This window comes from Micromys minutus (genome assembly GCF_963924665.1).
Source record: "Micromys minutus genome assembly, chromosome: 16".
NCBI lineage: Eukaryota > Metazoa > Chordata > Mammalia > Rodentia > Muridae > Micromys > Micromys minutus.
In genome coordinates, this window is record NC_137985.1 from 16,342,879 (window position 1) to 16,364,528 (window position 21,650).

Sequence of the window (21,650 nt, forward strand, 5' to 3'; positions counted from 1 at the left end):
ACAAGAGCTCTTAAAGATTGGGGGATAAAAATGATTGTTAATGTGTGATATTGAATAGAAACAAGTTCTATAAAATATAGACATATAGGACAATTTTGGTCCAGATAATGGACAGATAAATATAAGGGATACTCGCAGAAAATGACATATAAAAGTAAAGTTTTTATAAAAATATCATACTAATGGATTTATTTTAGAAACTAACTTGTAATGTTAAGTATTTTAAACATTCAGGTTTTCTAGATTATTCTTTTATTTTTGAGGATTATAATTACATCATTTCCAATTTCCTCTCTCTAAACATTGCCATATATTACTTATTGGATGATTTCATCTCATTCAAATTAATGGCATACAACATACAGATATTTTTAAAGAATGAATAAAATGTAGAACTAAACTGAATGATAACTAGTTTCCCATTAGAAAAAAAAGAGTCATAATTTTTAGTGAAGTGTTTTTCTTTTCTTCCTTTTTTTAAAAAAATAATATTAAAAGCCTCTGAGAGTGTGTGATATTGTAAACCAATTTGTGTAATTATGAGCTCCAGGCATTTTTATCTCCAAGGTCATAAAAGAGTCAGTAATTACTCTAGGCCATCAAAGTTCCAATGTCAAGTTTCAAGTACAGGTGGGGCACTGGGGTGTATTCCCCACTGGTGTCTGATTGCATCTGGTGATTATTTCATTAATATTTATATCAAGCCTATGAAAGGAACCAGAACCTGACATGAACAAGACAAAGGAGTTACTTTGGATCTTGGACATGAACCAGCAAAGAATAAGCTTGAATAAGTAAGTACCGAAACGGAAGACTGGTAGAGTAAGGTCCTTGGAAACACGAATACCTCAGCGTAAGAGAAAACTTGATGAGAGGAAATTGGCCTATAATTCTTCTTCTATAGTGATTTGTTCATTTATGCTCTGTGTTTTATTAAGGAGGGCAATTTTATTGCATTCCCCCATGGATTGTGTGTGTCAAAGACATCTCAGACACTAAGAGTGAAAGTCAAATCTCTTTTTTTAGAGCAGTCTTACAGTATTATGAGTGTGAGATAGAACAGAGGAAGGCAGATAACCACAGTGTTGTGTTTATTCCCACAGTCATCCTATGAGTTTCTCAAAACTGTTTCATAAGAAATTATGTTGCTATGGGGATGAGGAAGAATAGCAAAGGAGAGCAGCAGTAGTGTCTTGACCTGTTACTTAAGGATGTTGAGCTCTGGACTCCGGCATGTGCATTCCATATAGCTTATTTCTCTTCATTTACCTAATCACCTCTGCCAAATGGACAGCCTTTACATCAGTGGTACACCAGAGAAATGAGGGGGAAACATCAACACATGGATCACCTAATTATTGACATCAGAACCTTTGGTTTTTCAGAAGTGTCTTCTTAGTTATTCCCAATAATAACTTCATATGTGTTTCATTTCTTGAAAATTCAGGAGATTCCTGGTTTTTCCCTTTTGGGATTCCTCATACTTCCACAAAATAGGTAGTCATGCATCACAGGCAAAAACAAAGAAATAGGAACATAGTAATTCAAGGCAGATCTTCCCTGGACTCCAGGATAGACTTGAAACTGTCCATATCCTCCTCCATTCCAAAGAATCACACTGAATCATAGCATAAAATCAGATTTTTATTTTATTCTACTCAGAAGGCTATATAGTATTAGCTTTTAAGATTTATTTTTTATATGACACTGCTGTCTTCAGACACACCAGAACAGAGCATCAAATCCTTATTACAGATGGTTGTGAGCCACCCACCATGAGGTTGCCAGGAATTGAACTCAGACCTCTGGAAGAGCACACAGTGCTCTTAACCACTGAACCATATCTCCAGCCCTCTTCAGTGTTTCTTGTAATCTATTTCATCAAGACCCCACACACTAGTAATCCTTGAACCACTGGTTAACCTAGAACACTGGACACAGTGTATCCACCAGTCTCCCTCTGGCTGGGAGGGGCAGGTGTGGAAGTGGCACATGTTCCCCAGGCCAGGTTGGTCTCCTCTAAAGTCAACAGCAGCACCTCAGAGGCCACTTTTTTCTGTCTGCTCATATTGCCTTCCTAAAAAGGCAGTAATGATGTTAATAAGACTGCAGCCTGGTCGGCCATCACAAGTACATCTTCATGGTTCTGTGTGTCGTAGGGCAGCAGCGGGCATGTAGATGGGTCAGCAGAGCCCTGGATGTGGCCTCTAGATGTGTACCCTGACTTTTTATGTTCCACACGTGAACAGCGTAGGTGGCATTTAGGAGCTGGGCCAGCTCCTCAGGGCTGATATCTTCAAAGGATTGCTTCCAGTTCTGCCAGGGGATGGGGTCGATAGATGGCTTCAGGAGGCAGGGCAGCAACCACACAGCAATCACGGCTCTTTTTCAGGCTATGGATGGAACACCACTTTTTGAAGACTCAGGTAAGCAGTCTTGAGTCCTGGGGACCCCAAATCAACCCATTATAGTGGGCCACAAAGTCGCATATACAGTGTCAAGAATGTTAATGCTTGTACTCGAAGGCTAGAAAGGATGTAGCGGGATTGGGTGCCCAGCATGTTGGTCAGGTTGCTCAGGTTCTTGAAGATGATGAAGTCTATGTCCAGGTAAATACCACCAAATTTCCAGAGGTGTGCGATTCTGGAAGCATCAAACAGTACTGGCAACAGGTAGGGCTCCTATCTTGTGCTGTGCCTCCAAGTACCAGGCTGCCAGTGGTATGTCCTCAAACAGTTGTCCCAGGTCCAAAGGTCATATCTGGACATTGGGAAAGCATCTCAGAAGAGAGAGGCCAAGGTCGCGGCCGGGATGTAGTGTCTCTAGGCAGCCCTTTTATGAGAACCACTACCTGGGACTCAGGGTGTGCCCTGACAGCTGATTGCACAGAATATATAAACAGAAAGTTGGGACTGGTCCTGTCTGACTTCTCTAGAAAGAAGATGTTGCCTGGGGCAGAGACTCTAGGAAAGGCCAGCTGGGGTCAGGGAACGTCCACTGGCAGGCTATACTGTTGTCTTTGGTCCTGAGGTGCACCCACAGTGTGCCCGTAGATCAGAATGAAGACCAAGAACATGAGCTTGAAGCTGATAATGAAGAGGGTGAAGACCCGCTTTCTGGGGGTGCTCCTGAGCATCCGAGGCAGGCAGGCAGGAGGCATGGACATGGTCTCCTCCACATCAGAACAGGAGATGCCCATAGGATGAATTTGTCTGTAAGACATGAGCATCAGCATTCAGATAGGCTACATGTAGGCATTTGTGACCATAAAACATGTTACCTGCGGACACCAGGAAAAGATAATATCCAAAGCCTAGGGTCTCTGGGACCCATGAGGCATGAGCTGCACCCTGACAAGGTGGCTGTATATCTGTGAAACGGGAGCTGTAAGTGGGGTCTTGGCAAGGTCTTTTTTGCCCCTTGTGTAATAAACCTGTGAATGCCTAGGGACCAGAAGCAATGTACCTCACAATGCACAGCCAGAGTGGCTAGACAGTATTCTCATACATGCTTTAGATGTACATGCCTTATAACCTCTAGAATTCAATCCGTGAGCATGGGAGATCTTTTCATCTTCTGACATCTTCTTAAATTTCTTTCTTTAGAGACTTGAAGTTCTTCTCATACAGATGTTTCACTTGCATAGATAGAGTCACACCAAGTTATTTTACATTATTTGTGACTATTGTGAAGGGTGTTGGTTCCCTAATTTCTTTCTCAGCCTGTTTATCTTTTGAGTAAAAGAAGGCTACTAATTTTTTTTAGTTAATTTCATATTTAGCCACTTTGTTGAAGTTGTTTATCAGCTGTAGGAGTTCTCTGGTGGAATTTTTGGGGTCACTTAAGTATACTATTATATCATATGCAAATAGTGATATTTTGACATCTTCCTTTCCAATTTGTATCCCTTAGATATCAGTTTGTTGCCTAATGGCTCTGACTAGGTAGGGAGAGAGTGGGCAGCCTTGTCTTGTCCCTGATTTTAGGAGGACTGCTTCAAGTTTCTTTCCATTGAATTTAATGTTGACTACTGGTTTGCTGTATATTGCTTTTACTGTGTTTAGGTGTGACCCTTGGATCCTTTTCAAGCATCACTTGTTAAAACTGTTTTATCTGCAGCATATAATTTGAAGCTTTTTGTCAAACAATATGTGGCTAAAGTTATATGTGCTTATGTTTGGGTCATTGATTTTGTTACATTGGACTAATGTCTGTTTTTCAGCCAGTACCTTTAAGATCTGCAACCATAATCCTTCTGCTGTTGTTTTACCCTTAGTACTGAGGGTAGTTTTTCCTCCAGAAGGTTATTTACATAATCTAATCCCAGATTTTAAATTACTGTCTTGTAACAATTACATTCACTATCATAAGAACCACAGTAAATTACTATGCAAATTAATACACTTGAGAGAATTAGTGTCTTCATAAAGTAGCTATATTCTGGTTTGTCCGGTTTGTTTTGTTTTGTGTTTTTATCTTTTTTTTTACCTTCCAGATTGATCCCATTCCCAGTACATCCTCCAACTATTGCACAGCCCAAGTTTCTCCCTCTCATCTCTAAGAGGATGTACCCACCCATCCCACTTCCTGTGACCCCAAGTCTCTAAAGAGTTAGGTGTCTCTCTTTTGACTGAGTCCAGACCCGGCAGTCCTTTGTTGTATATGTGTTGGGGCCTCATATCAGCTGGTGCATGCTACCTGCTTGGTGGTTCAGTGTCTGGGAGATCAAGAGGACAGGGGGCAGGTTAGTTGAGACTACTCTTTGTCCTACAGAGTTGCCTCTCCTCCTCAGCTTCTTTCAGCTTTTCCCTAAATTCACCAACAGGGGTCACTAGCTTCTGTCCATTGCTTGGGTGTAAATATCAACATCTGACTTTTTTTTTTTTTTTTTTTGAACATGAGTCTGTGGGGGACATTTTATTTAATCAGAAGATTCAGTCAGTTTATATATTTGTGTCTAATATGGTCATTTCATATACTTTCATTACAATTAGCCCAGATGTTGAAGTATTACCTTTTCTATCATGGACATACGAAGAAACACTTTCCTCTGTTAGTGACATACAGTTTCCTTGTATTACCTTTGTTTTTCATACACTTGTCATAGAGAGATCAGTTACTGAAGTTCTGATTCTAGGACTTTCACTTTTTCCCATTTCCACTGAGTATTTCATTGCATTTTACTAATTTCTGTCTTTGTTTCTTTCCTTTTGCAGTCTCTGAAGTAAAACAATTAATCCTTTAATTTTCAACTCTTAAGTCGTTGTTAACATAAACATTTTCAGTTTCTTTTGTTCAACTTTATCCCTTAGTTCTGTCTTAACTCCATTTCATTTATATCTATGTGTGATTTTACCAACACAGAATTGTAAATTATGCATTTTTACTAACACAGACTTGTGTTTTTCCGTTTTTACTGAAAGTTTTTTATCAACCACTGGACAATGTAGGAGCTGTGAGTTCTCCTTGAGTACGGTCATCACACAGTTACCTTTTTATTGATTTGTATGCCAATTATTTTATAGTAAAACAATACCTGTACATTCTAAATGAGGTGTGTTGAGAATTAAACATGACCAATATATGCTCAATTTTTGCAAATTTTCCTGTGTGGTTGGGAAAAGTCGGAAGTCTACAGTTATACTGTACTACTTTTTATTTACTTTGTTTTGGGGTAAAAATCCCGAGTACTAAAAAAAGTCACATCAGCACTGCCTGTGAGGATCATGCATCTGCTTTGTTCGCCGTGCTCTAACATTCATCTTGGACTTCTAAAGGCACATCAGTTGTGACAGACTGGCTTGAGAACCACTTGGCACTTGATGATTGAATGTATGTTTGAAAATATAATCTTTCAAGTATATTTTCTGCTATTTTTTTTAAATAACTTTTTGGCAACCATTGAAAATTCTGGTTTCATCCTGGAGCAGTTTATAGTGTGTGTGTGTGTGTGTGTGTGTGTGTGTGTGTGTGTGTGTGGGTGTGTGTGTGTGTGTTTGTGATTCTAATGTGTGTCTTTGTGATATTCATTTCTTTTTTTAACAACTTTATTTGAAAAAACAAAGATAAATGTACAGATTTTAAGCATTTTTTGCATAAAAGTATACATTTTTGTCAGTACTTGGTTTTTTTTTTAAAGTTTTGATAGTGTGATTAAGATCTTACTAGTTACAATGAGCATAAAGTACATGTAAAACAAGATGTAACCTGGAAATAGTCAAAGTTTTCTTGGTGTGTAAAGATATTTTTTTTACAATGAGCAAACAGTACATGTAATACAGGGTGTAACCCGGAATTTGTCAATGTGTTCTTGGTGGGTAAGGATTGAGCAAAACTTTTTTTGTTTTGTTTTGTTTTCTTTTCTTTTTTTCTTGGAACATCTGACTCTTTAAGCTGCTTGTTGGGCCTTTCATGGAACAGTCATGATAGGCCCCTGTTTGTAAACACACCATAACAACAGTAATGGTGTCAGGCTTTGGAACCTCCATTTGAGCTAGTCTCAATTTGGTCCTGTCACTGAACTTCTTTTTTCTCTGGCTCTTCTCCATAGGTCTTTAAGACAAGAACAATTATGGGTCAGAGTTTTTGATTGTGGATGGCAACTCCATCACTTCCCTTGATGCCCTGTATTTTTGCAGGAGGTAGATGCTACAAGTTCCCTCTCCCCACCGTAAGGCATTTCCTCTAAGATTCCTCTCTATGAGTCCTGAGAGTCTCTCACCTCCCATATCTCTGTTACATTCTAGAGGGTCCCCCCACCTCCTACCTCCTAAGGTTGCCTGTTGTGTTTCTTTCTGCCAGCCCTCAGGGCTTCAATCCTTTTACCACACACATACCTGATCATGTTTCCTTCTTTAAGTCCTTGTCAGCCTTTCTAACCTGATCCCTCCCTTCCTCCCCTATCCTGTGATTTCTCCCTTCTTCATCCAAAGTGGGATTGAGGCATCCTTACTTGGGCTCTTCGGCTTGTTAGCCTTCTTGAGTGTTTTGGATTTTATCCTGAGAATTGTCTACTTTATTAGCTAATATCCATGTATTAGTGAGTACATACCATGTATATCCTTTTGGGTCTGAGTTACCTCATTCAGGATGATATTTTCTAGTTTCATGTATTTGCCTGAAGAACTCATCATGTCCTCATTCTTAATAGCTGAGTAGTATTCAATTGTGGAAATGAACCACATTTTCTGTGTCCATTCTTCTGTTGTGGGACATCTGGGTTGTTTCCGCTTCTGGCTATCATAAATAAGATAGCTATGAACATAGTAGAACATAATAGAACACACACTCATGTGGCATGGTGGACATCTTCTGGGTATATGTCTAAGAGTGGTATAGCTGGGTCTTCAGGTAGATCTATTTGAAGTTTTCCGGAGAATCTCCAGGTTGTTTGCAGAGTGGTTATAGCCAGTTTGCAATACCACCAGCAATGGAGTGTTCCTTTTCCTCCACATCTTGGCCAACAAGTGCTGTCACCGGAGAATATTTTTTAAACTGGAGCATCAATAAGTTTATTATGAAGTTTAATGACTACTAAATAAATCAGAATGTTTTGACCTCCTTTAAATAAAATGACTCTAATATCATAGACTCGCATATTTGATATCAGATTGCAAAATATTTTGATTCTTATTTATAGTTCTTCATAAAAATCTTTAAATATGCTACCATAATTATTAGTATTATAAAGTTTCTTTATAAAATGTTAAAACTCAAAACAGTAAAATTATTTTAGTTAACAAAGTTTGTGGATTTTATTAGATATTTACTGAATACTTTGTGAGGCAATGATAGTTCATATTAAGATGGTTTGTATAAAATACTAGTTTTGTTTTTTTATAATTTTTATTTAATAGTATGTGTGTGTGTGTGTGCTGAGAGTGTGGGGTTAGTATACAAGCATGTCACAATGCACACTGAGAGGTCACAGAACAACTCTGTGTACTCCGTGTTTTCCTTCTTTTCCTGGTTTAAATATGAATCTAAATTTGAAGACCTCTGTGACAAGCATTATACCTAATTAGTCACCTTCTCTGCCCTAGTTTTTTAGAGATTTATATTTTTGTTTTTAATGATTTGTTTATTTTTATTTTACCTTTATTGATTTGTTGCATGTGTGTCTGTGTGAATGCATACTATGTGTGACTTTTGTGACTAGGTTACCTCACTCAGGATGATAGTCTCTAGTTCCATCCATTTGCCTATGAATTTTATGAAGTCATTGTTGCTAATAGCTGAGTACTACTCCATTGTGTAAATGTACCACACTTTCTGTATCCGCTCATTTGTTGATAGACATATTTTAAAATCAACATTCTCCTGATATGTTCAAACAGTATGTAGGATTCCTACCAATATTCTTTATAGTATTTTTCTTTTTTGTTTTTATTAGATATTCTTTGTATTTGCATTTCAAATGTTATCCCCTATCCCCCCACTCCCACCCCCAATCCCCCTCCACTTGCTTCCTCCCTCTCCCAGCCACCCTCTCCACTTCACTGTCTTGGCATTCCCCTACACTGGAAAATGCACCTTCACTGAACCAAAGGCCTCTTCTCTCATTGACACCATAAAACGCTATCCTCTGCTACATGTGCAACTGGAGCCATAGATCTCTCCCTGTGTGCTCATTGGTTGGTATTTTAGTACCTGGAAGTTCTGGAGGGTTTGGTTGGTTGATAATGTTGTTCTTCCCATAAGGTTGCAAACCCTTTCAGCTCCTTCAGTCCTTTCTCTAGTTCTTTCATTTGGGTTCTCGTGTTCAGTTCTATGGTTAGCTGCAAGCATCCTCAACTGTATCTGTCCTGACTCTGGCATAGCCTCTGAGGAGGTATCCATATCTAGCTCCAGCCAGTAAGCACTTCTTGGCATCAGAAATATTGCTTGGGTTTGGTGGTTGCATATGGGGTGCAATCACAAGTGAGGCAGTCTCTGAATTATCTTTTCTTTAGTCCCTGCTCCTCTATTCCTCCCTATACTTTCTCCCCTGAGTGTTTCGTTCTCCTTTCTAAGAAGGACTGAGGCATCCACATTCTAGTCTTTCTTCTTTTTGAGCTTCATAAGAGCTGTGAATTGTTTTTTAGGTATTCAGAGCTTTTGGGGGCTACTATCCACTTCTCAGTGAGTACATACCATGTGTGTTCTTTTGTGACTAGGTGATCTCACTCAGGATGATAGCTACAAGTTCCATCCATTTGCCCAGGAATTTCATGAAGCCCACTCTCCCCTTACCTATTCAATATAGTACTCAAAGTTTTACATAGAGCAATAAGACAACAAAGGAGACCAAGGAAATATAAATTATCAAAGAAAAATTCAATGTATCACTATTTTCAGATAATATGATAGTATACATAAGCAACCCCAAATATTCTAGTGGAGAACTTTTACAGCTGATAAACAACTTCAGAAAAGTAGATATATTCTGTTTTTATTGTTTTTTGATGTAATAATGATTTTTAAAATGAAAAGATAGTATTTCATTCTCTGTGTCATTAAAAAACATTGCTTTATTTTATCAAAATCCTAAACTTCTGATTCCTCATATTCTTGTTTTTAGCATAATGTTAAGATTACTTCCTAACTAATATATTTGTATAAAGGGAGATTATAACATGGAAGCAGATCTGTAGATTTGTGGATATTTGGTCTTGTCATGACATTGAAAATTGTGGATTTCAAGTGAGAACATTTTACTACTAAGTTAGACTTTAGAAATAAATGTTTTTCTCCTTTTAATTATGTCTTTTACTTCCAAGATTGTAGTGTAATAATATAGTATACTTTATGTTATATATTTTCCAATAAATTTTGTTTTTCTAAAGATGTCCAAACAATACAGAAGCACAAAATCTACCAGCTGTCTCACAATTCCATCTCATGAGCCTCTCGGAGAACACAGAACTGCAGCCTATCCTTTTTGTGCTGTTTTTATCCTTCTACATGGTCACAGTGCTTGGAAACCTGCTCATCATTGTGGCTGTGAGCTCTGACTCGCACCTCCATACCCCCATGTATTTCTTCCTCTCCAACCTTTCCTTGTCTGACATTTGTTTGATCTCCACTACAGTTCCAAAGATGATTTGGGATATTAGAACTCAAAGCAGAGTCATCTCCTACGTGGGCTGCCTAACACAGATGTCCATGTTTATAATTTTTGGGTGTATGGATAGTATGCTGCTGACTGCAATGGCCTATGATAGGTTTGTAGCCATTTGTCACCCCCTGCATTACAAAATCATTATGAATTCTAACCTCTGTGCCTTCTTAGTTTTGGCATCTGTTTTGGCCAGTCTTGTGGACTCTCAGGTGCACAATTTGATTGTGATGCAATTTACATACTTCAATGACATGGAAATTTCTAACTTTTTTTGTGAGCCTTCACAACTTCTTAACCTTAACTGTTCTGAAACGTTCACTAAAAACATAGTTACACATTTTATTGGTGTCTTTTTTGGTTTATTTTCAACCTCGGGAATTATCCTCTCATACTACAAAATCATCTCTTCTATTCTGAGGATTCCATCAACAGATGGAAAGTATAAAGCTTTTTCTACCTGTGGGTCTCACCTGTCAGTTGTTTGCTTATTTTATGGAACATCCATTGGAGTATACATTGGTTCAACTGTATCAAATTCTCCTGAAAACTGTGCAGTCGCTTCACTAATGTACACAGTGGTCACACCTATGCTTAATCCCTTCATCTACAGCCTGAGGAACAGGGATATTAAAATTGCCCTGTGGCAGCTCCAGAGAAGATCGATGTAATTGCGTAACACCTACCATTACTTTTGAACTTTGAGTTTTTAATCCAATTATCTATTCGTAAAAATATAACCTCTTTGATGTGGCTTTCATTCCACTCCACTAATGCTTAAATATATATTTCTTTAGTTTGTCTTTAATTAAATTGAATCAAAATACCTACTGGTGAATTAAGAAATAACAATCAGCTTCACCATCCATCATATAAACCAATACTCCATTTCATCCCAGCCACGTTGTCAGTGATTAAGGAAACCAATAAAAATAAACTATAATAGAGACAGTAAGAAAAGAGAAGGGGCGGAGGCGGTGGCGGCAGCGGCAGAGGGAGAAAGATGGCGGCGCCCGTCCTGCTGAGAGTATCGGTGCCTCGGTGGGAACGGGTGGCCTCGGTATGCAGTGTGCACCGCCCGGATCCTGAACTCTCCATCTACGCCTACCGCGTGGAGCTGGAGAAGGAGAGGGACCCGGAGCACGGAGCACTGGGCCCACTGCGACCTGGGGCCCTGGGTGAAGTGCTCCGCCACCCTGACCTCCAGATGGCGTCGAGGATTTGGTCTTTTGGGTTCCATTTTTGGAAAAGATGGTGTATTAAACCAGCCAAACAGTGTCTTTGGACTTATATTTTATATACTACAGTTATTACTTGGCATGACAGCCAGCGCAGTTGCAGCTCTGGTCCTCATGACTTCCTCCATCGTGTCCGTGGTGGGCTCTTTGTACCTGGCCTACATTCTGTACTTTATGCTGAAGGAGTCTTGCATCATCTGTGTCACCACATATGTGCTGAACTTCCTCCTCCTCATCATCAATTACAAACGACTAGTTTACTTGAATGAGGCCTGGGAGCGCCAGCTGCGACCTAAGGACGACTGACGGCCAGCGGGTCTCCACCTGACCGTCTCACTTCTTCATTAAGTTTATTTTGCAAGGTTTTTTTTTTTAATTCACAACAGACACTTTCCCTGAGAATCTTAAACTGATTTTTTTTTAAATATTGTAAATTAGAAGGGGCCCTAGCTATTTCCTGTGTCAGTCTTCATTTTAAATTCGGGCACAAAAAAGGATACACCGAGCCAATCAAAGACAAGCTTTGACTTTACCTTGAAGATATTTCTGAGATACTAAAATGTAACCCTAGCCCCCCGGTCCTCAACCGTAAAGTGAGAAGCCATCGCTAGCAATTATTTAATGTGTATAAATTCAATTTCAGGTATAACAAATGTGATCATAAATATGAAAATATTTTAGAATAGATACTGTATTAAGTATTGCCATGTTTACAATATGTAATATGTTTTTAGCCGATGGATTTAAACCTGTAGATTCAATTAGAGTCCATTCGTGTGATATTTGTAAATAAAGGTAGAAACATTGGATCCACCCCTGCAGAACTTACTGTACAGTTTAGGTGAAGCGTAGCGAGGAATTGTCAGCTCACCGTGACTGATGAACAGTGGAGATAGCAGGCTCAAACAGGATCTTGGGAAACGTGCTGTCAGCCCTGGTGCAGTACTGACAGCAGAAACAGTAGGGTGGTCGGTTCCCTTCCATCTCCCACTCTGAGAGAAAGAAACTAAGTCTGAAAATCCAAGCCAAGCTTGACTAGTCAGAACTGGATGGATCGTAACTGTACCTTTTAATTTCAAGGCTCTCAGGACACTGATGGTGGGAAGTGGATGTAGTCTTTGGAGAAAAACTGAAACCACTATGGCATTTCTGGGCAAAGCCTCTTGAACAGTAGCTGACCTCTCAATATACGTGTGCTCCCTTGATTCCGGTACCAGTCAGCTCAGCAGTATTAGACTGAACTAGGCACAAGCCAAGTGCTCTGAGGTCGGTCCATAGTGTTTCCCCTTGTCGTTTCTTCTTGCACTAAGGATTGTCAGTAAGTGTTTCAGAATCACATACTGAATTTGTAAATCTTAGGGCTGTTGTGAGGAACCGTTTGCTGACTCAGAAGAAACACAACATGTAGAAAGACCTGGAAGAGAAACGTGGAAACTTTGTCCCACTCTGGTAGCCACACAGAAGCAGTGATAAGAAACCCAAGGTAATCTGAATAACCCCGATGGCATGGCAACTGTGTTTCTCTGGTTAGCATCTTAAAGGAGATGTTAAAAGTGCCTTCTGTCTTAAATCTCAAACCAAATCATTTTGTGTGTTGAACTGGGGCAGAAGAATCCCTCCTTTCCTTCCTTACCACTAAGCAGATAACTTGCATTCTACCGGAAGGGTCTGTGCGGCCATTTTATTCCTCGGATTGAGAAGTGGCAGTGTTGTTTATGATTTGGTTCATATGTTAAAAAATAGGCAACTAGACAGCAAATTCTGAGCAGTTGCCGACCTTCAGTCTTAACTGATGCACCATAGGATTTCTGGCCCCGGGGCAGGTATAAAATAGGAATTGTAAAGCTCTTTTAGGAGGTTCTGACCAGTGTCTTAAAGACAGCTTAAGTCGGATCTCATCAAAGGTGTTTCCCCATGAATGTGAACATTTCCATGACTATCTTTCTATATACACACTGCTGTTGTGTTCTGAAGTAGTTAAAGAAGAACGTCTAGAAAGTACTGAATGGTATTTATGGTAAACCAAGTCCTTATTGGAGAACTGTACAGTGAGGTCATCTCAGAGCCCTGTGTCCATGTCTCCAAAGGCACTGGAATGGCTAATGGCTAAACTTCTGCTACTTACATATCAAATAAGACTCTGCTAAACATGTCCCTTGGGTTCCAATTCCAAATGACCTTGTCTGACTTTATCACTCAGCAGAGTGGCGGTAAAGCTTGTCTTGACATTACAGATGTCTCCAACCCTTACTCAAAATGTGAGAGAGTTCTACCCACCAGACCCTTCAAGGCTTCACTTTGCTTTCCTAAGTCTTGGGAGTACCAGCATTATTGATTGTATGAATTGTTTGTTTGTTTGTTTGTTTGTTACATTCCTGTGATCTAATAGAATGAATACCTCCTTCTCACTAGGAGTTAACAGGTGCTGTTGCAAAAACAGCATTTGTAGACCTGTGTGCTCATGCTTGCCTGTGGTCCCATTACTTGGAATATAGATGCAGGAGGATCAGGATTCAAGGTCATCCCTTGACTACATAGCAAAATAGAGACCAGCATTAACTACAGGAGACTCTATCTTTAAAATATTTTTTGCTAAAATATATGTTCTCTGTAAAAAAAAAAAAGAAAGAAAAGAGAACATTTATACATTACCATATAACTATGGAATATATGGACCTTCCTCAAGAAAACTAAAAGTTGATCTTCTCTATGATCCATCTCTACAATTCCTGGGCACACTTATGCAAAGAACTACAGTTCAACAAAACATGGAAAGAGGTTCCCATCAATTTTACTGCAGCTTTACTCACAGTAGCTACATTTTAGAGGCATCTCTATTTTCAAAAATAGAGGACTAGGTAATGAAAATGTGAATTCATTTACATAATAAAATGTTCTTCAAACATGATGAATAAGGTTGTGTCATTGGCAGAAAAAAATTTATCCAGCTAGGGATAATATTTAATGAATTATGCCAGTTTTAGGAAGACAAATAATTTTTCTCTTATTCGTGGATCCTATATTTTATACAGATACATAAAATCATGTATGCATATATGACATGAAGTACAAACAAATCTCTCTGGTGGGGACAATGAAGACTAATAGGATGGAACAGGAAGAAAAGGGACATAAGATGAATGATAAAAATATAGTAATCATGTAATATATGTTTGAATAAATTTTTTAAATAAGTAAATTTCAAAATACTGCTGACTGTATCTCATAATCAGAAACTCTTACATCTGTCTACCCATGAGAACATTGGAAAACTTGTTATTCTCTTGCCTATGGTGTTGTAGCATACCCAATGAGCACAACCAAAGCCATTTTTTCTAATTATTTTCATACTCCACACATTCATAAGATGAAATGTGGTTATATCCACATTTTTCACCCTTCATTTTTTTGAGTGCCTCAAACTCTTCTCAAACAGCTCCCAAAATTTCAATATATGAAGTTTATGCACTTATCATTTTATTTAAATAACTCTTAGTCCCATAGTGCTGCCCATATAATGTATAGGGTCCATCAACTAGAACATGGAAAAGATGCCAGTAGCCACACCTCCAAAACTAAGATTCTCCTGCCCTGGGCAGATAAGAATTACCAATAGCTTCACAGTCAGTGGTGGATATTTATAAACACCTCATACACATATGATGTAATTTTGGCACCCTAGTAGTATTCTTTATGTCTTATGCAGGTACCAACACTATGCTGTGTGCTATAAGATCATGGGTATGATACCCATTCCATATTATGTCAGAAAACAGGATTTCACAGCAGTTTCCACATCCTCCAGCTATTTCATTCTTTCTAGAACCTCTTTTAAGATGCTCTGTCAGTTTTGGCAGGTGATAAATATTAATAAAAATATTCTACTCCGTTGTAGGAAGCCATTGGCGCCAATAGATGGCGCCAGCTTCCCGCCCATTATTCAGCCTACAAAAACCTTTCCCCTCGTGTTGCTTGGCAACCACATAAGTCACAGCCCAATCTCGGGGCACGTGATTGAGCTACTGGAGGATGCACCAATCAGGTAGCAACACAAGTCTCTTAGGCATTTATAAGCAGTGCATTTCTCTCCCACAGGGGGATAGTGGAGAGATTGCGGGAGACCCCACGCAGAGGGATGGCAGGGAGATCACACGTGGGGAGGGACACGGTAAGGGAGATCGCACGTGGGGAGAGACCCAGTGAGAGAGAGATGAGAGAGAGAGACTCGGCAAGCACGTGGGAGATCGCCTGTCCAGGGAGATCCCACCAGGCAAGCACCTAGAGAGATCCCCTGCTCAGAGAGAAGTTTCTTGCTCAGGAAGTCCCCTGCTCAGAGTGCTGTACAATAAAGATTGTCCGCAGAAGAATCTTGTTGTTGTTGCACGCCTGTTTCGGCCGGCGGACGTGGGCGCGCGACACTCCATGCTGAACAATTATGATCATTTTCTCAGCATTTTAACCAGTTATGAGTCTTTGAACTGACTGGTGCCCACATGAAAAAGGCACTTCATTAGCAAAGGATGAGAAAATTGGAGGCTTTATAAACTAAATACTTAGAATCTAGTAAGGAGGTTCCACACCAGAGTTCACAACCTCAGAAATCATGGACTTTTGACCATTTTTATAGTATTGGACATGAAATTCCATCTTTGGAAAAGGACAGAAATCTTTTCAGAAAACAGTTAGTCATTCCATAACTCAAACCACTCTTGCACCAGTGGACATGTCATCCTGGCAGTTTGGTAGTACAGTATGGAGGATTCAGTGCTAGGTAAGACAGCTAATATCTTTCCCCCAAAAAACCTGAATAGTACCTTCTCACACTTTGAAACTATGTAGCAATGGCAAAGTTTCCCAGGCATTTTGAAATAAATTTCTCTGTGACCAGAAGCTAAAATGTGTGGTGTCTTCAGCAATAGCACCTTAACATTTAGTTGTAGTGGATAACTAAGAATAATGACAAAATCTCTGTGTTACTGTGGGAACCCCTAGAAATTCCCCAATAACTCCTACAAAAATTACTCCCACCTGGGTCTTCAATTTTTATTTAATATTTCATGACTTCAGGAAGTGGTAATGTGTTACCACATAATGTACCTCTGTTATAATTTTCTCTAATTGAATTTTAAAATTAATTAATTAATCCATAAGTTTCCATTGGGCTATTTCATACATGCTTAGTAATTATTAACCCAATACTTACTACCTCTCATCTTCCACATTCTCCTGCTACCTACCCTGTTTATATGCGTCTGTCATATATCACGTTTCCTACTATAAACTTCAATAGTAATTTCAATTAAGTTGCAAGATAACAGATTTCCATTTAGGTTTTTCAAGTACCCTTCCTCTAGGTTAATACTCTCAACACACCCCATGTTCCTGAAGTTTTCCATGGTCATTCCTGGATATGCTATTACAGATCTATTATTCCTCCTTTTTAGCTTCGTTTTACCTATAATCTACTATCCAGACTCCCATCATGTTTTCCACACCAACATCCCATTTTTACTTTCCTAGGTCCACTTATGTTCTAAGTAAAACACACTTAAAAGATTAGAAGCTAATGTTTTCACATTTTTAAAAACAACATACAATGTTTACCTTACTGTCCTAGTTACTTGTGTCATGTTTTTTCCAAGATCCATCTATTTCTCTATAATTTTTATTATTTCATATTGATCTCTATCTTAGTTAGGAATTTCATTGCTATGAAGAGACACCATGACCAAGGCAAATATTATAAAGGACAACATTTAATTGGAGCTGGCTTACCATTTTAGAGATTTAGTCCATTGTCATCATGGCAAAAAGTATGGCAGCATCCAGGTAGACATGCTGCTGAAGGATCTGATAGTTCTAGACTTTGATTTAAAGGCAGCCAGGAGGAAACTGTTCCACACTGGCTTAAGCTTGAGCATATATGAGACCTCAAAGTACTTACTCTAACAAGGTTATACATTTTTCCAATAAGGTCACACTTCCTAATAGTTCAATTTCTATAGCAAAACATTCAAACATTGTAATTTATAAAGACAATATCTATTCAAACTATGACAAGCCCACTACACTATCATTTCATATGCAAATAGAAATACTTGACTTCTTCCTTTCCAATTTGCATCTCTTTTATCTCTTTTTCTTGTCTTATTGTTCAAGATAGAACTTCTGCAACTAGGCTACTAGATATGAAGAAAGAAGACAGCCTTGCCTTGCTATTGATCTTAGTTGAATTGCCTTGAATTTCTCTCCATTTAATTTGATATTAGATGTAAGCTTATTGTGAATTGTCTTTATTATGCTATGTATGTTCTTTGTGTTATTTATTTCTCCAAGAACTTTATTTTGAAGGGGTGTTAGATTTTTGCCAAAGGCATCTAATGAAATAATCATGTGTTTTCCTTTTTTCAATTTTTATTTGGCAGATAACATTGACCAATTTTTATATGTTAAGCCAGCCCTGCATATCTAGAAGCCTAATTAATAAAGGTGATTGATTTTTTTATGTGTTCTTGGATCCAGTTGAAAGTATTTTATTGAGTATTTACCCATCAATGTTCGTGAAAGAAAATGGTCTGTAATTCTCTTTCTTTGGTGAATCTTTGTGCGGTTTTGCTAAACTAATAAGAATTCTAATATTGTCTTCTTTGAAAGTTTGGTAGAACTCTGTGCTAAAACCATCTGGTACTGAGCTTTTTGTTTCTTGGTTGAGAGATTATTAGTGACATTTCCTTAGGAATTTTAGGTCTATTTAAATTGGGTATCTAATCTTGATATAAGTTTGGTAAATGTTATCTATTAAGTAAAGTATCTATTTCCTTTAGATTTCCCAATTTTATGGGGTATGGGTTTTTGAAGAAAATTACTGTAAATGAACCTACTCAGGTTTTCTTGTTATATACCACTATTCGTTTCTCATTTTGTTAATTTGGATAATCTATCTTACTTTGAATAAGGGTTTGTCAATGTTGTTGGGTTCCTCTAAAATCCAACTCTTTGTATTGTTCTATTTGTTTCTATTTTACTAAATTCAGCCCTGGGCTTGATTATTTCCTGCTATCTACTTGTCTTGGGTGGGTTTGCTTCTTTTAGTTCTAGAGCTTTCAGGTGTACTGTTAAATTGCTATATGAGATCTCTCCAATTTATTTATGAAGACACTTAATACTATGAACTTTTCTCTTGGTAGTATATTCACTGTGACCCATAAGTTTGGGTATGTTGTGCCTTCATTTTCAATGAATTCTAAAACATCTTCAATTTTTATCTTTCTTTTTTTTAAAGTAACTTTACTTAACAAAACAAAGATAAATGTACAGATTTTAAACATTTTTTGCTTACAATTATACATTTTTGTCAGTACTTTTTTTCAGATTTTAACATAATTTTTACATAAAACTATATGAATATATTTTTTAGTCAGTACTTGATTTTTTTCAAGGTTTGATAGTATGCATTGAAAACTTAATAGTTACAATGAGCATAAAGTACATGTAAAACAAAATGTAACATGGAAATAGTTAAAGTTTTCTTGTTTTGTAAATATTTTTTGTTTTGTTTTGTTTTCTTTATTTCTTGAACTTCATACAGTCTGTGAGTTGTTTCTGGGGGAGTGCAAGCCTCTGGGGTTAGCATCCCACTATCAGTGACTGCATATTATGTCTGTTCTTTTGTGACTGGGTTATCTCACTCAGGATGATATTCTCTAGATGCAGCCATTTTCTTAAGAATTTGGTTAAGTCATTGTTTCTGGTGGCTGAGTAGTATTCCATTGTGTATATGTACCACAATTTTTGTATCCATTCGTCTTCTGAAGGACATCTGGGTTCCTTCCAGCTTCTGGATATTATAAATAGAGTTGCTATGAACATTATGGTGCATACATCTTTGTTGTGTATTAAAGTGTCTCTGGGGTATATGCCCAGAAGTGGAATAGCTGGGTCTTCAGGTAGTACTATATCCAATTTTCTGAGGTATCACCAGAATGATTACCAGAGTGGTTGTATTAGCTTGCAACCCCACCAACAGTGGAGAAGTGTTCCTCTTTCTCCGCAGCCTCGCCAGCATCTGCTGTCATCTGAGTTTTGGATCTTGGCCAATCTGACTGCTGTGAGGTGGAATCTCAGGGTTGTTTAAGACTGAAGAGTCAATCCTCCCCCCAAAAATCTTAGAAGATGAAATGACCTAACATGGAAAAAAGAAATGGATGTACTAATTCTTCAAATGAAGCTGGTGCCTGCAATTCTGAAATTTTTTATTTTTATTTTTTTGGGTGGGTGAGATTCATGACTAGGTTGGATTTGATTCATTTGACAGATAGGAAACTCATCCCCATCATCATCATTGTCACCACCAGCAACACAACCACCACCACCACCAGCAGCAGCAGCAGCAGCAGCAGCAGCAGCAGCACCACCACCACCACAGTACCACTAGCACCACCACCACCACCACCACCACCATCACCATTATCACCATCACCACCAGCACCACCACCACCAGCAGCACCACCACAGCACCACCAGCACCACCACCACCACCATCACCATTATCACCATTACCACCACCACCACCATCATCATCATCATCATCATCACAGTTGTAACTCTAATGACCCAAAGGTAGATAAGAAAGAAAAGACTAGAGTTGATATTCTGGGTTAGAGGGACTCTCTGAGGCTAACTAGTATGAATTCAACATTCCCAAGGCAGGTGTGTCATGAAGGGATCTATCTTTACTGTGTTAATTGTAATATGCTTGGCCCAGGGAGTGACACTATTAGGAGCTGTGGCTATATTGGAGTAGATGTTGCCTTGTTTGAGGAAGTATGTCACTGTGGGGTGGGGAATGAGCCCCTACTAACCACATGAGAGCTAGTCTTTTGTTTGCCGTTGGAACGAGATAAAGAACTCTCAACTCCTCCAGCATTATGTCTATCTGCTCCTCCCTGATTGATAATGAACTGAACCTCAGAACCTGTTAACCAGCCCAATTAAATGTTGTCCTGAATAAGGGTTGCCTTCATCATGGTGCCTAACCACAACAGTAAAACCCGAAGACATTCACCCATCTGAAAAAAAAGGGGGTCTATTTTCATTCTTTTGCATGCTGAGTGCCAGTTGGACCAGCACCATTTGTTGAATAGGCTGTCCTTTTTTCATTGAATGTTTACTGCTCCTTTGTCAAAAATCAGGTGACCATATATATGAGGGCTCATTTCTGGATCTTCTATTCTATTCCATTGATCCACATGCCTATTTCTGTACCACTACCATGCAGTTTTCAGCACAATTGCCTTGTAATATAACTTGATGTCAGGGATAGTAATTCCCGCAGATGTTTTTTGTTGTTGAGGATGGATTTCACTATTCTAGGTCTTTTGGTATTCCATATGAAATTGCACATTGATCTTTCCAATTCCATGAATAACTGGGTTGGAATTTTGATGGGGATTGCATTGAATCTGTAGATTGCTTTTGGTAGAATGGCCATTTTTAAGATGTTGATTTTTCCAATCCATGAGTATGGGAGATCTTTCCATTTTCTGAGATCCTCCTCAATTTCTTTCTTTAGAAGTTTGAAGTTCTTGTCATACAGGTCCTTCACTTGCTTAGTTAGAGTCACACCAAGGTATTTCATAGTTTTTGTGACTATTGTGAAGGGTACCTTTTCCCTAATTTCTTTCTCCACATGTTTGTCCTTTGAGTATAAAAAGGCTACTGATTTGTTTGAGTTAATTTTGTATCCAGCCACTTTGCTGAACTTGTTTATCAGCTGTAGGAGTTCTCTGGTGGAATTTTTGGGGTCACTTAAGTATACTATCATGTCATCGGCAAAGAGTGATGTTTTTATCTCTTCCTTTCTGATTTGTATCCCCTTGATCTCCTTTTGCTGTCTAATTGCTCCAGCCAGGACTTCCAGTACTATGTTGAATAGGTAGGGAAAGAGTGGGCAGCCTTGTCGAGTCCCTGATTTTAGTGGGATTGTTTCAAGTTTCCCACCGTTAAGTTTGATGTTGGCTGTTGGTTTGCTGTATATTGCTTTTATTATGTTTAAATATAGACCTTGGATTCCTGTTCTTTCCAGGACTTTTAACATGAAGGGGTGTTGGATTTTGTCAAATGCTTTCTCAGCATCTAGTGAGATGACCATGTGGTTTTGTTCTTTGAGTTTGTTTATATGGTGGATTACATTGATGGATTTCCTTATATTAAACCATTCCTGCATCCCAGGGATGAAGCCTACTTGGTCATGATGAATGATCCTTTTGATGTGTTCTTGGATTCGGTTTGCAAGTATTTTGTTGAGTATTTTTGTA

The 21,650-nt window shown here is 38.5% G+C and overlaps 1 protein-coding gene and 2 pseudogenes across 3 annotated transcripts; 2 read left to right on the forward strand and 1 right to left on the reverse strand.

Annotated features, from left to right (window-relative positions):
• Positions 1-765: 765 nt before the first annotated feature.
• LOC308430775 (olfactory receptor 7E178-like) lies at positions 766-10,767 on the forward strand (the record flags this gene model as incomplete). Its single annotated transcript, XM_080930063.1, has 2 exons — positions 766-794; positions 9,825-10,767. 2 exons carry the CDS (start codon positions 766-768, stop codon positions 10,765-10,767), a joined length of 972 nt encoding a protein of 323 aa, XP_080786189.1.
• Positions 2,125-3,166, reverse strand: LOC308430771 (lactosylceramide 4-alpha-galactosyltransferase-like; annotated as a pseudogene). The gene has a single exon. The product of its transcript is annotated as a lactosylceramide 4-alpha-galactosyltransferase-like (transcript).
• A 332-nt stretch (positions 10,768-11,099) lies between the features above and the next one.
• On the forward strand, positions 11,100-11,640 carry LOC308430799 (vitamin K epoxide reductase complex subunit 1-like protein 1; annotated as a pseudogene). Its single transcript has one exon. The product of its transcript is annotated as a vitamin K epoxide reductase complex subunit 1-like protein 1 (transcript).
• The last annotated feature ends 10,010 nt before the right edge of the window (positions 11,641-21,650 follow it).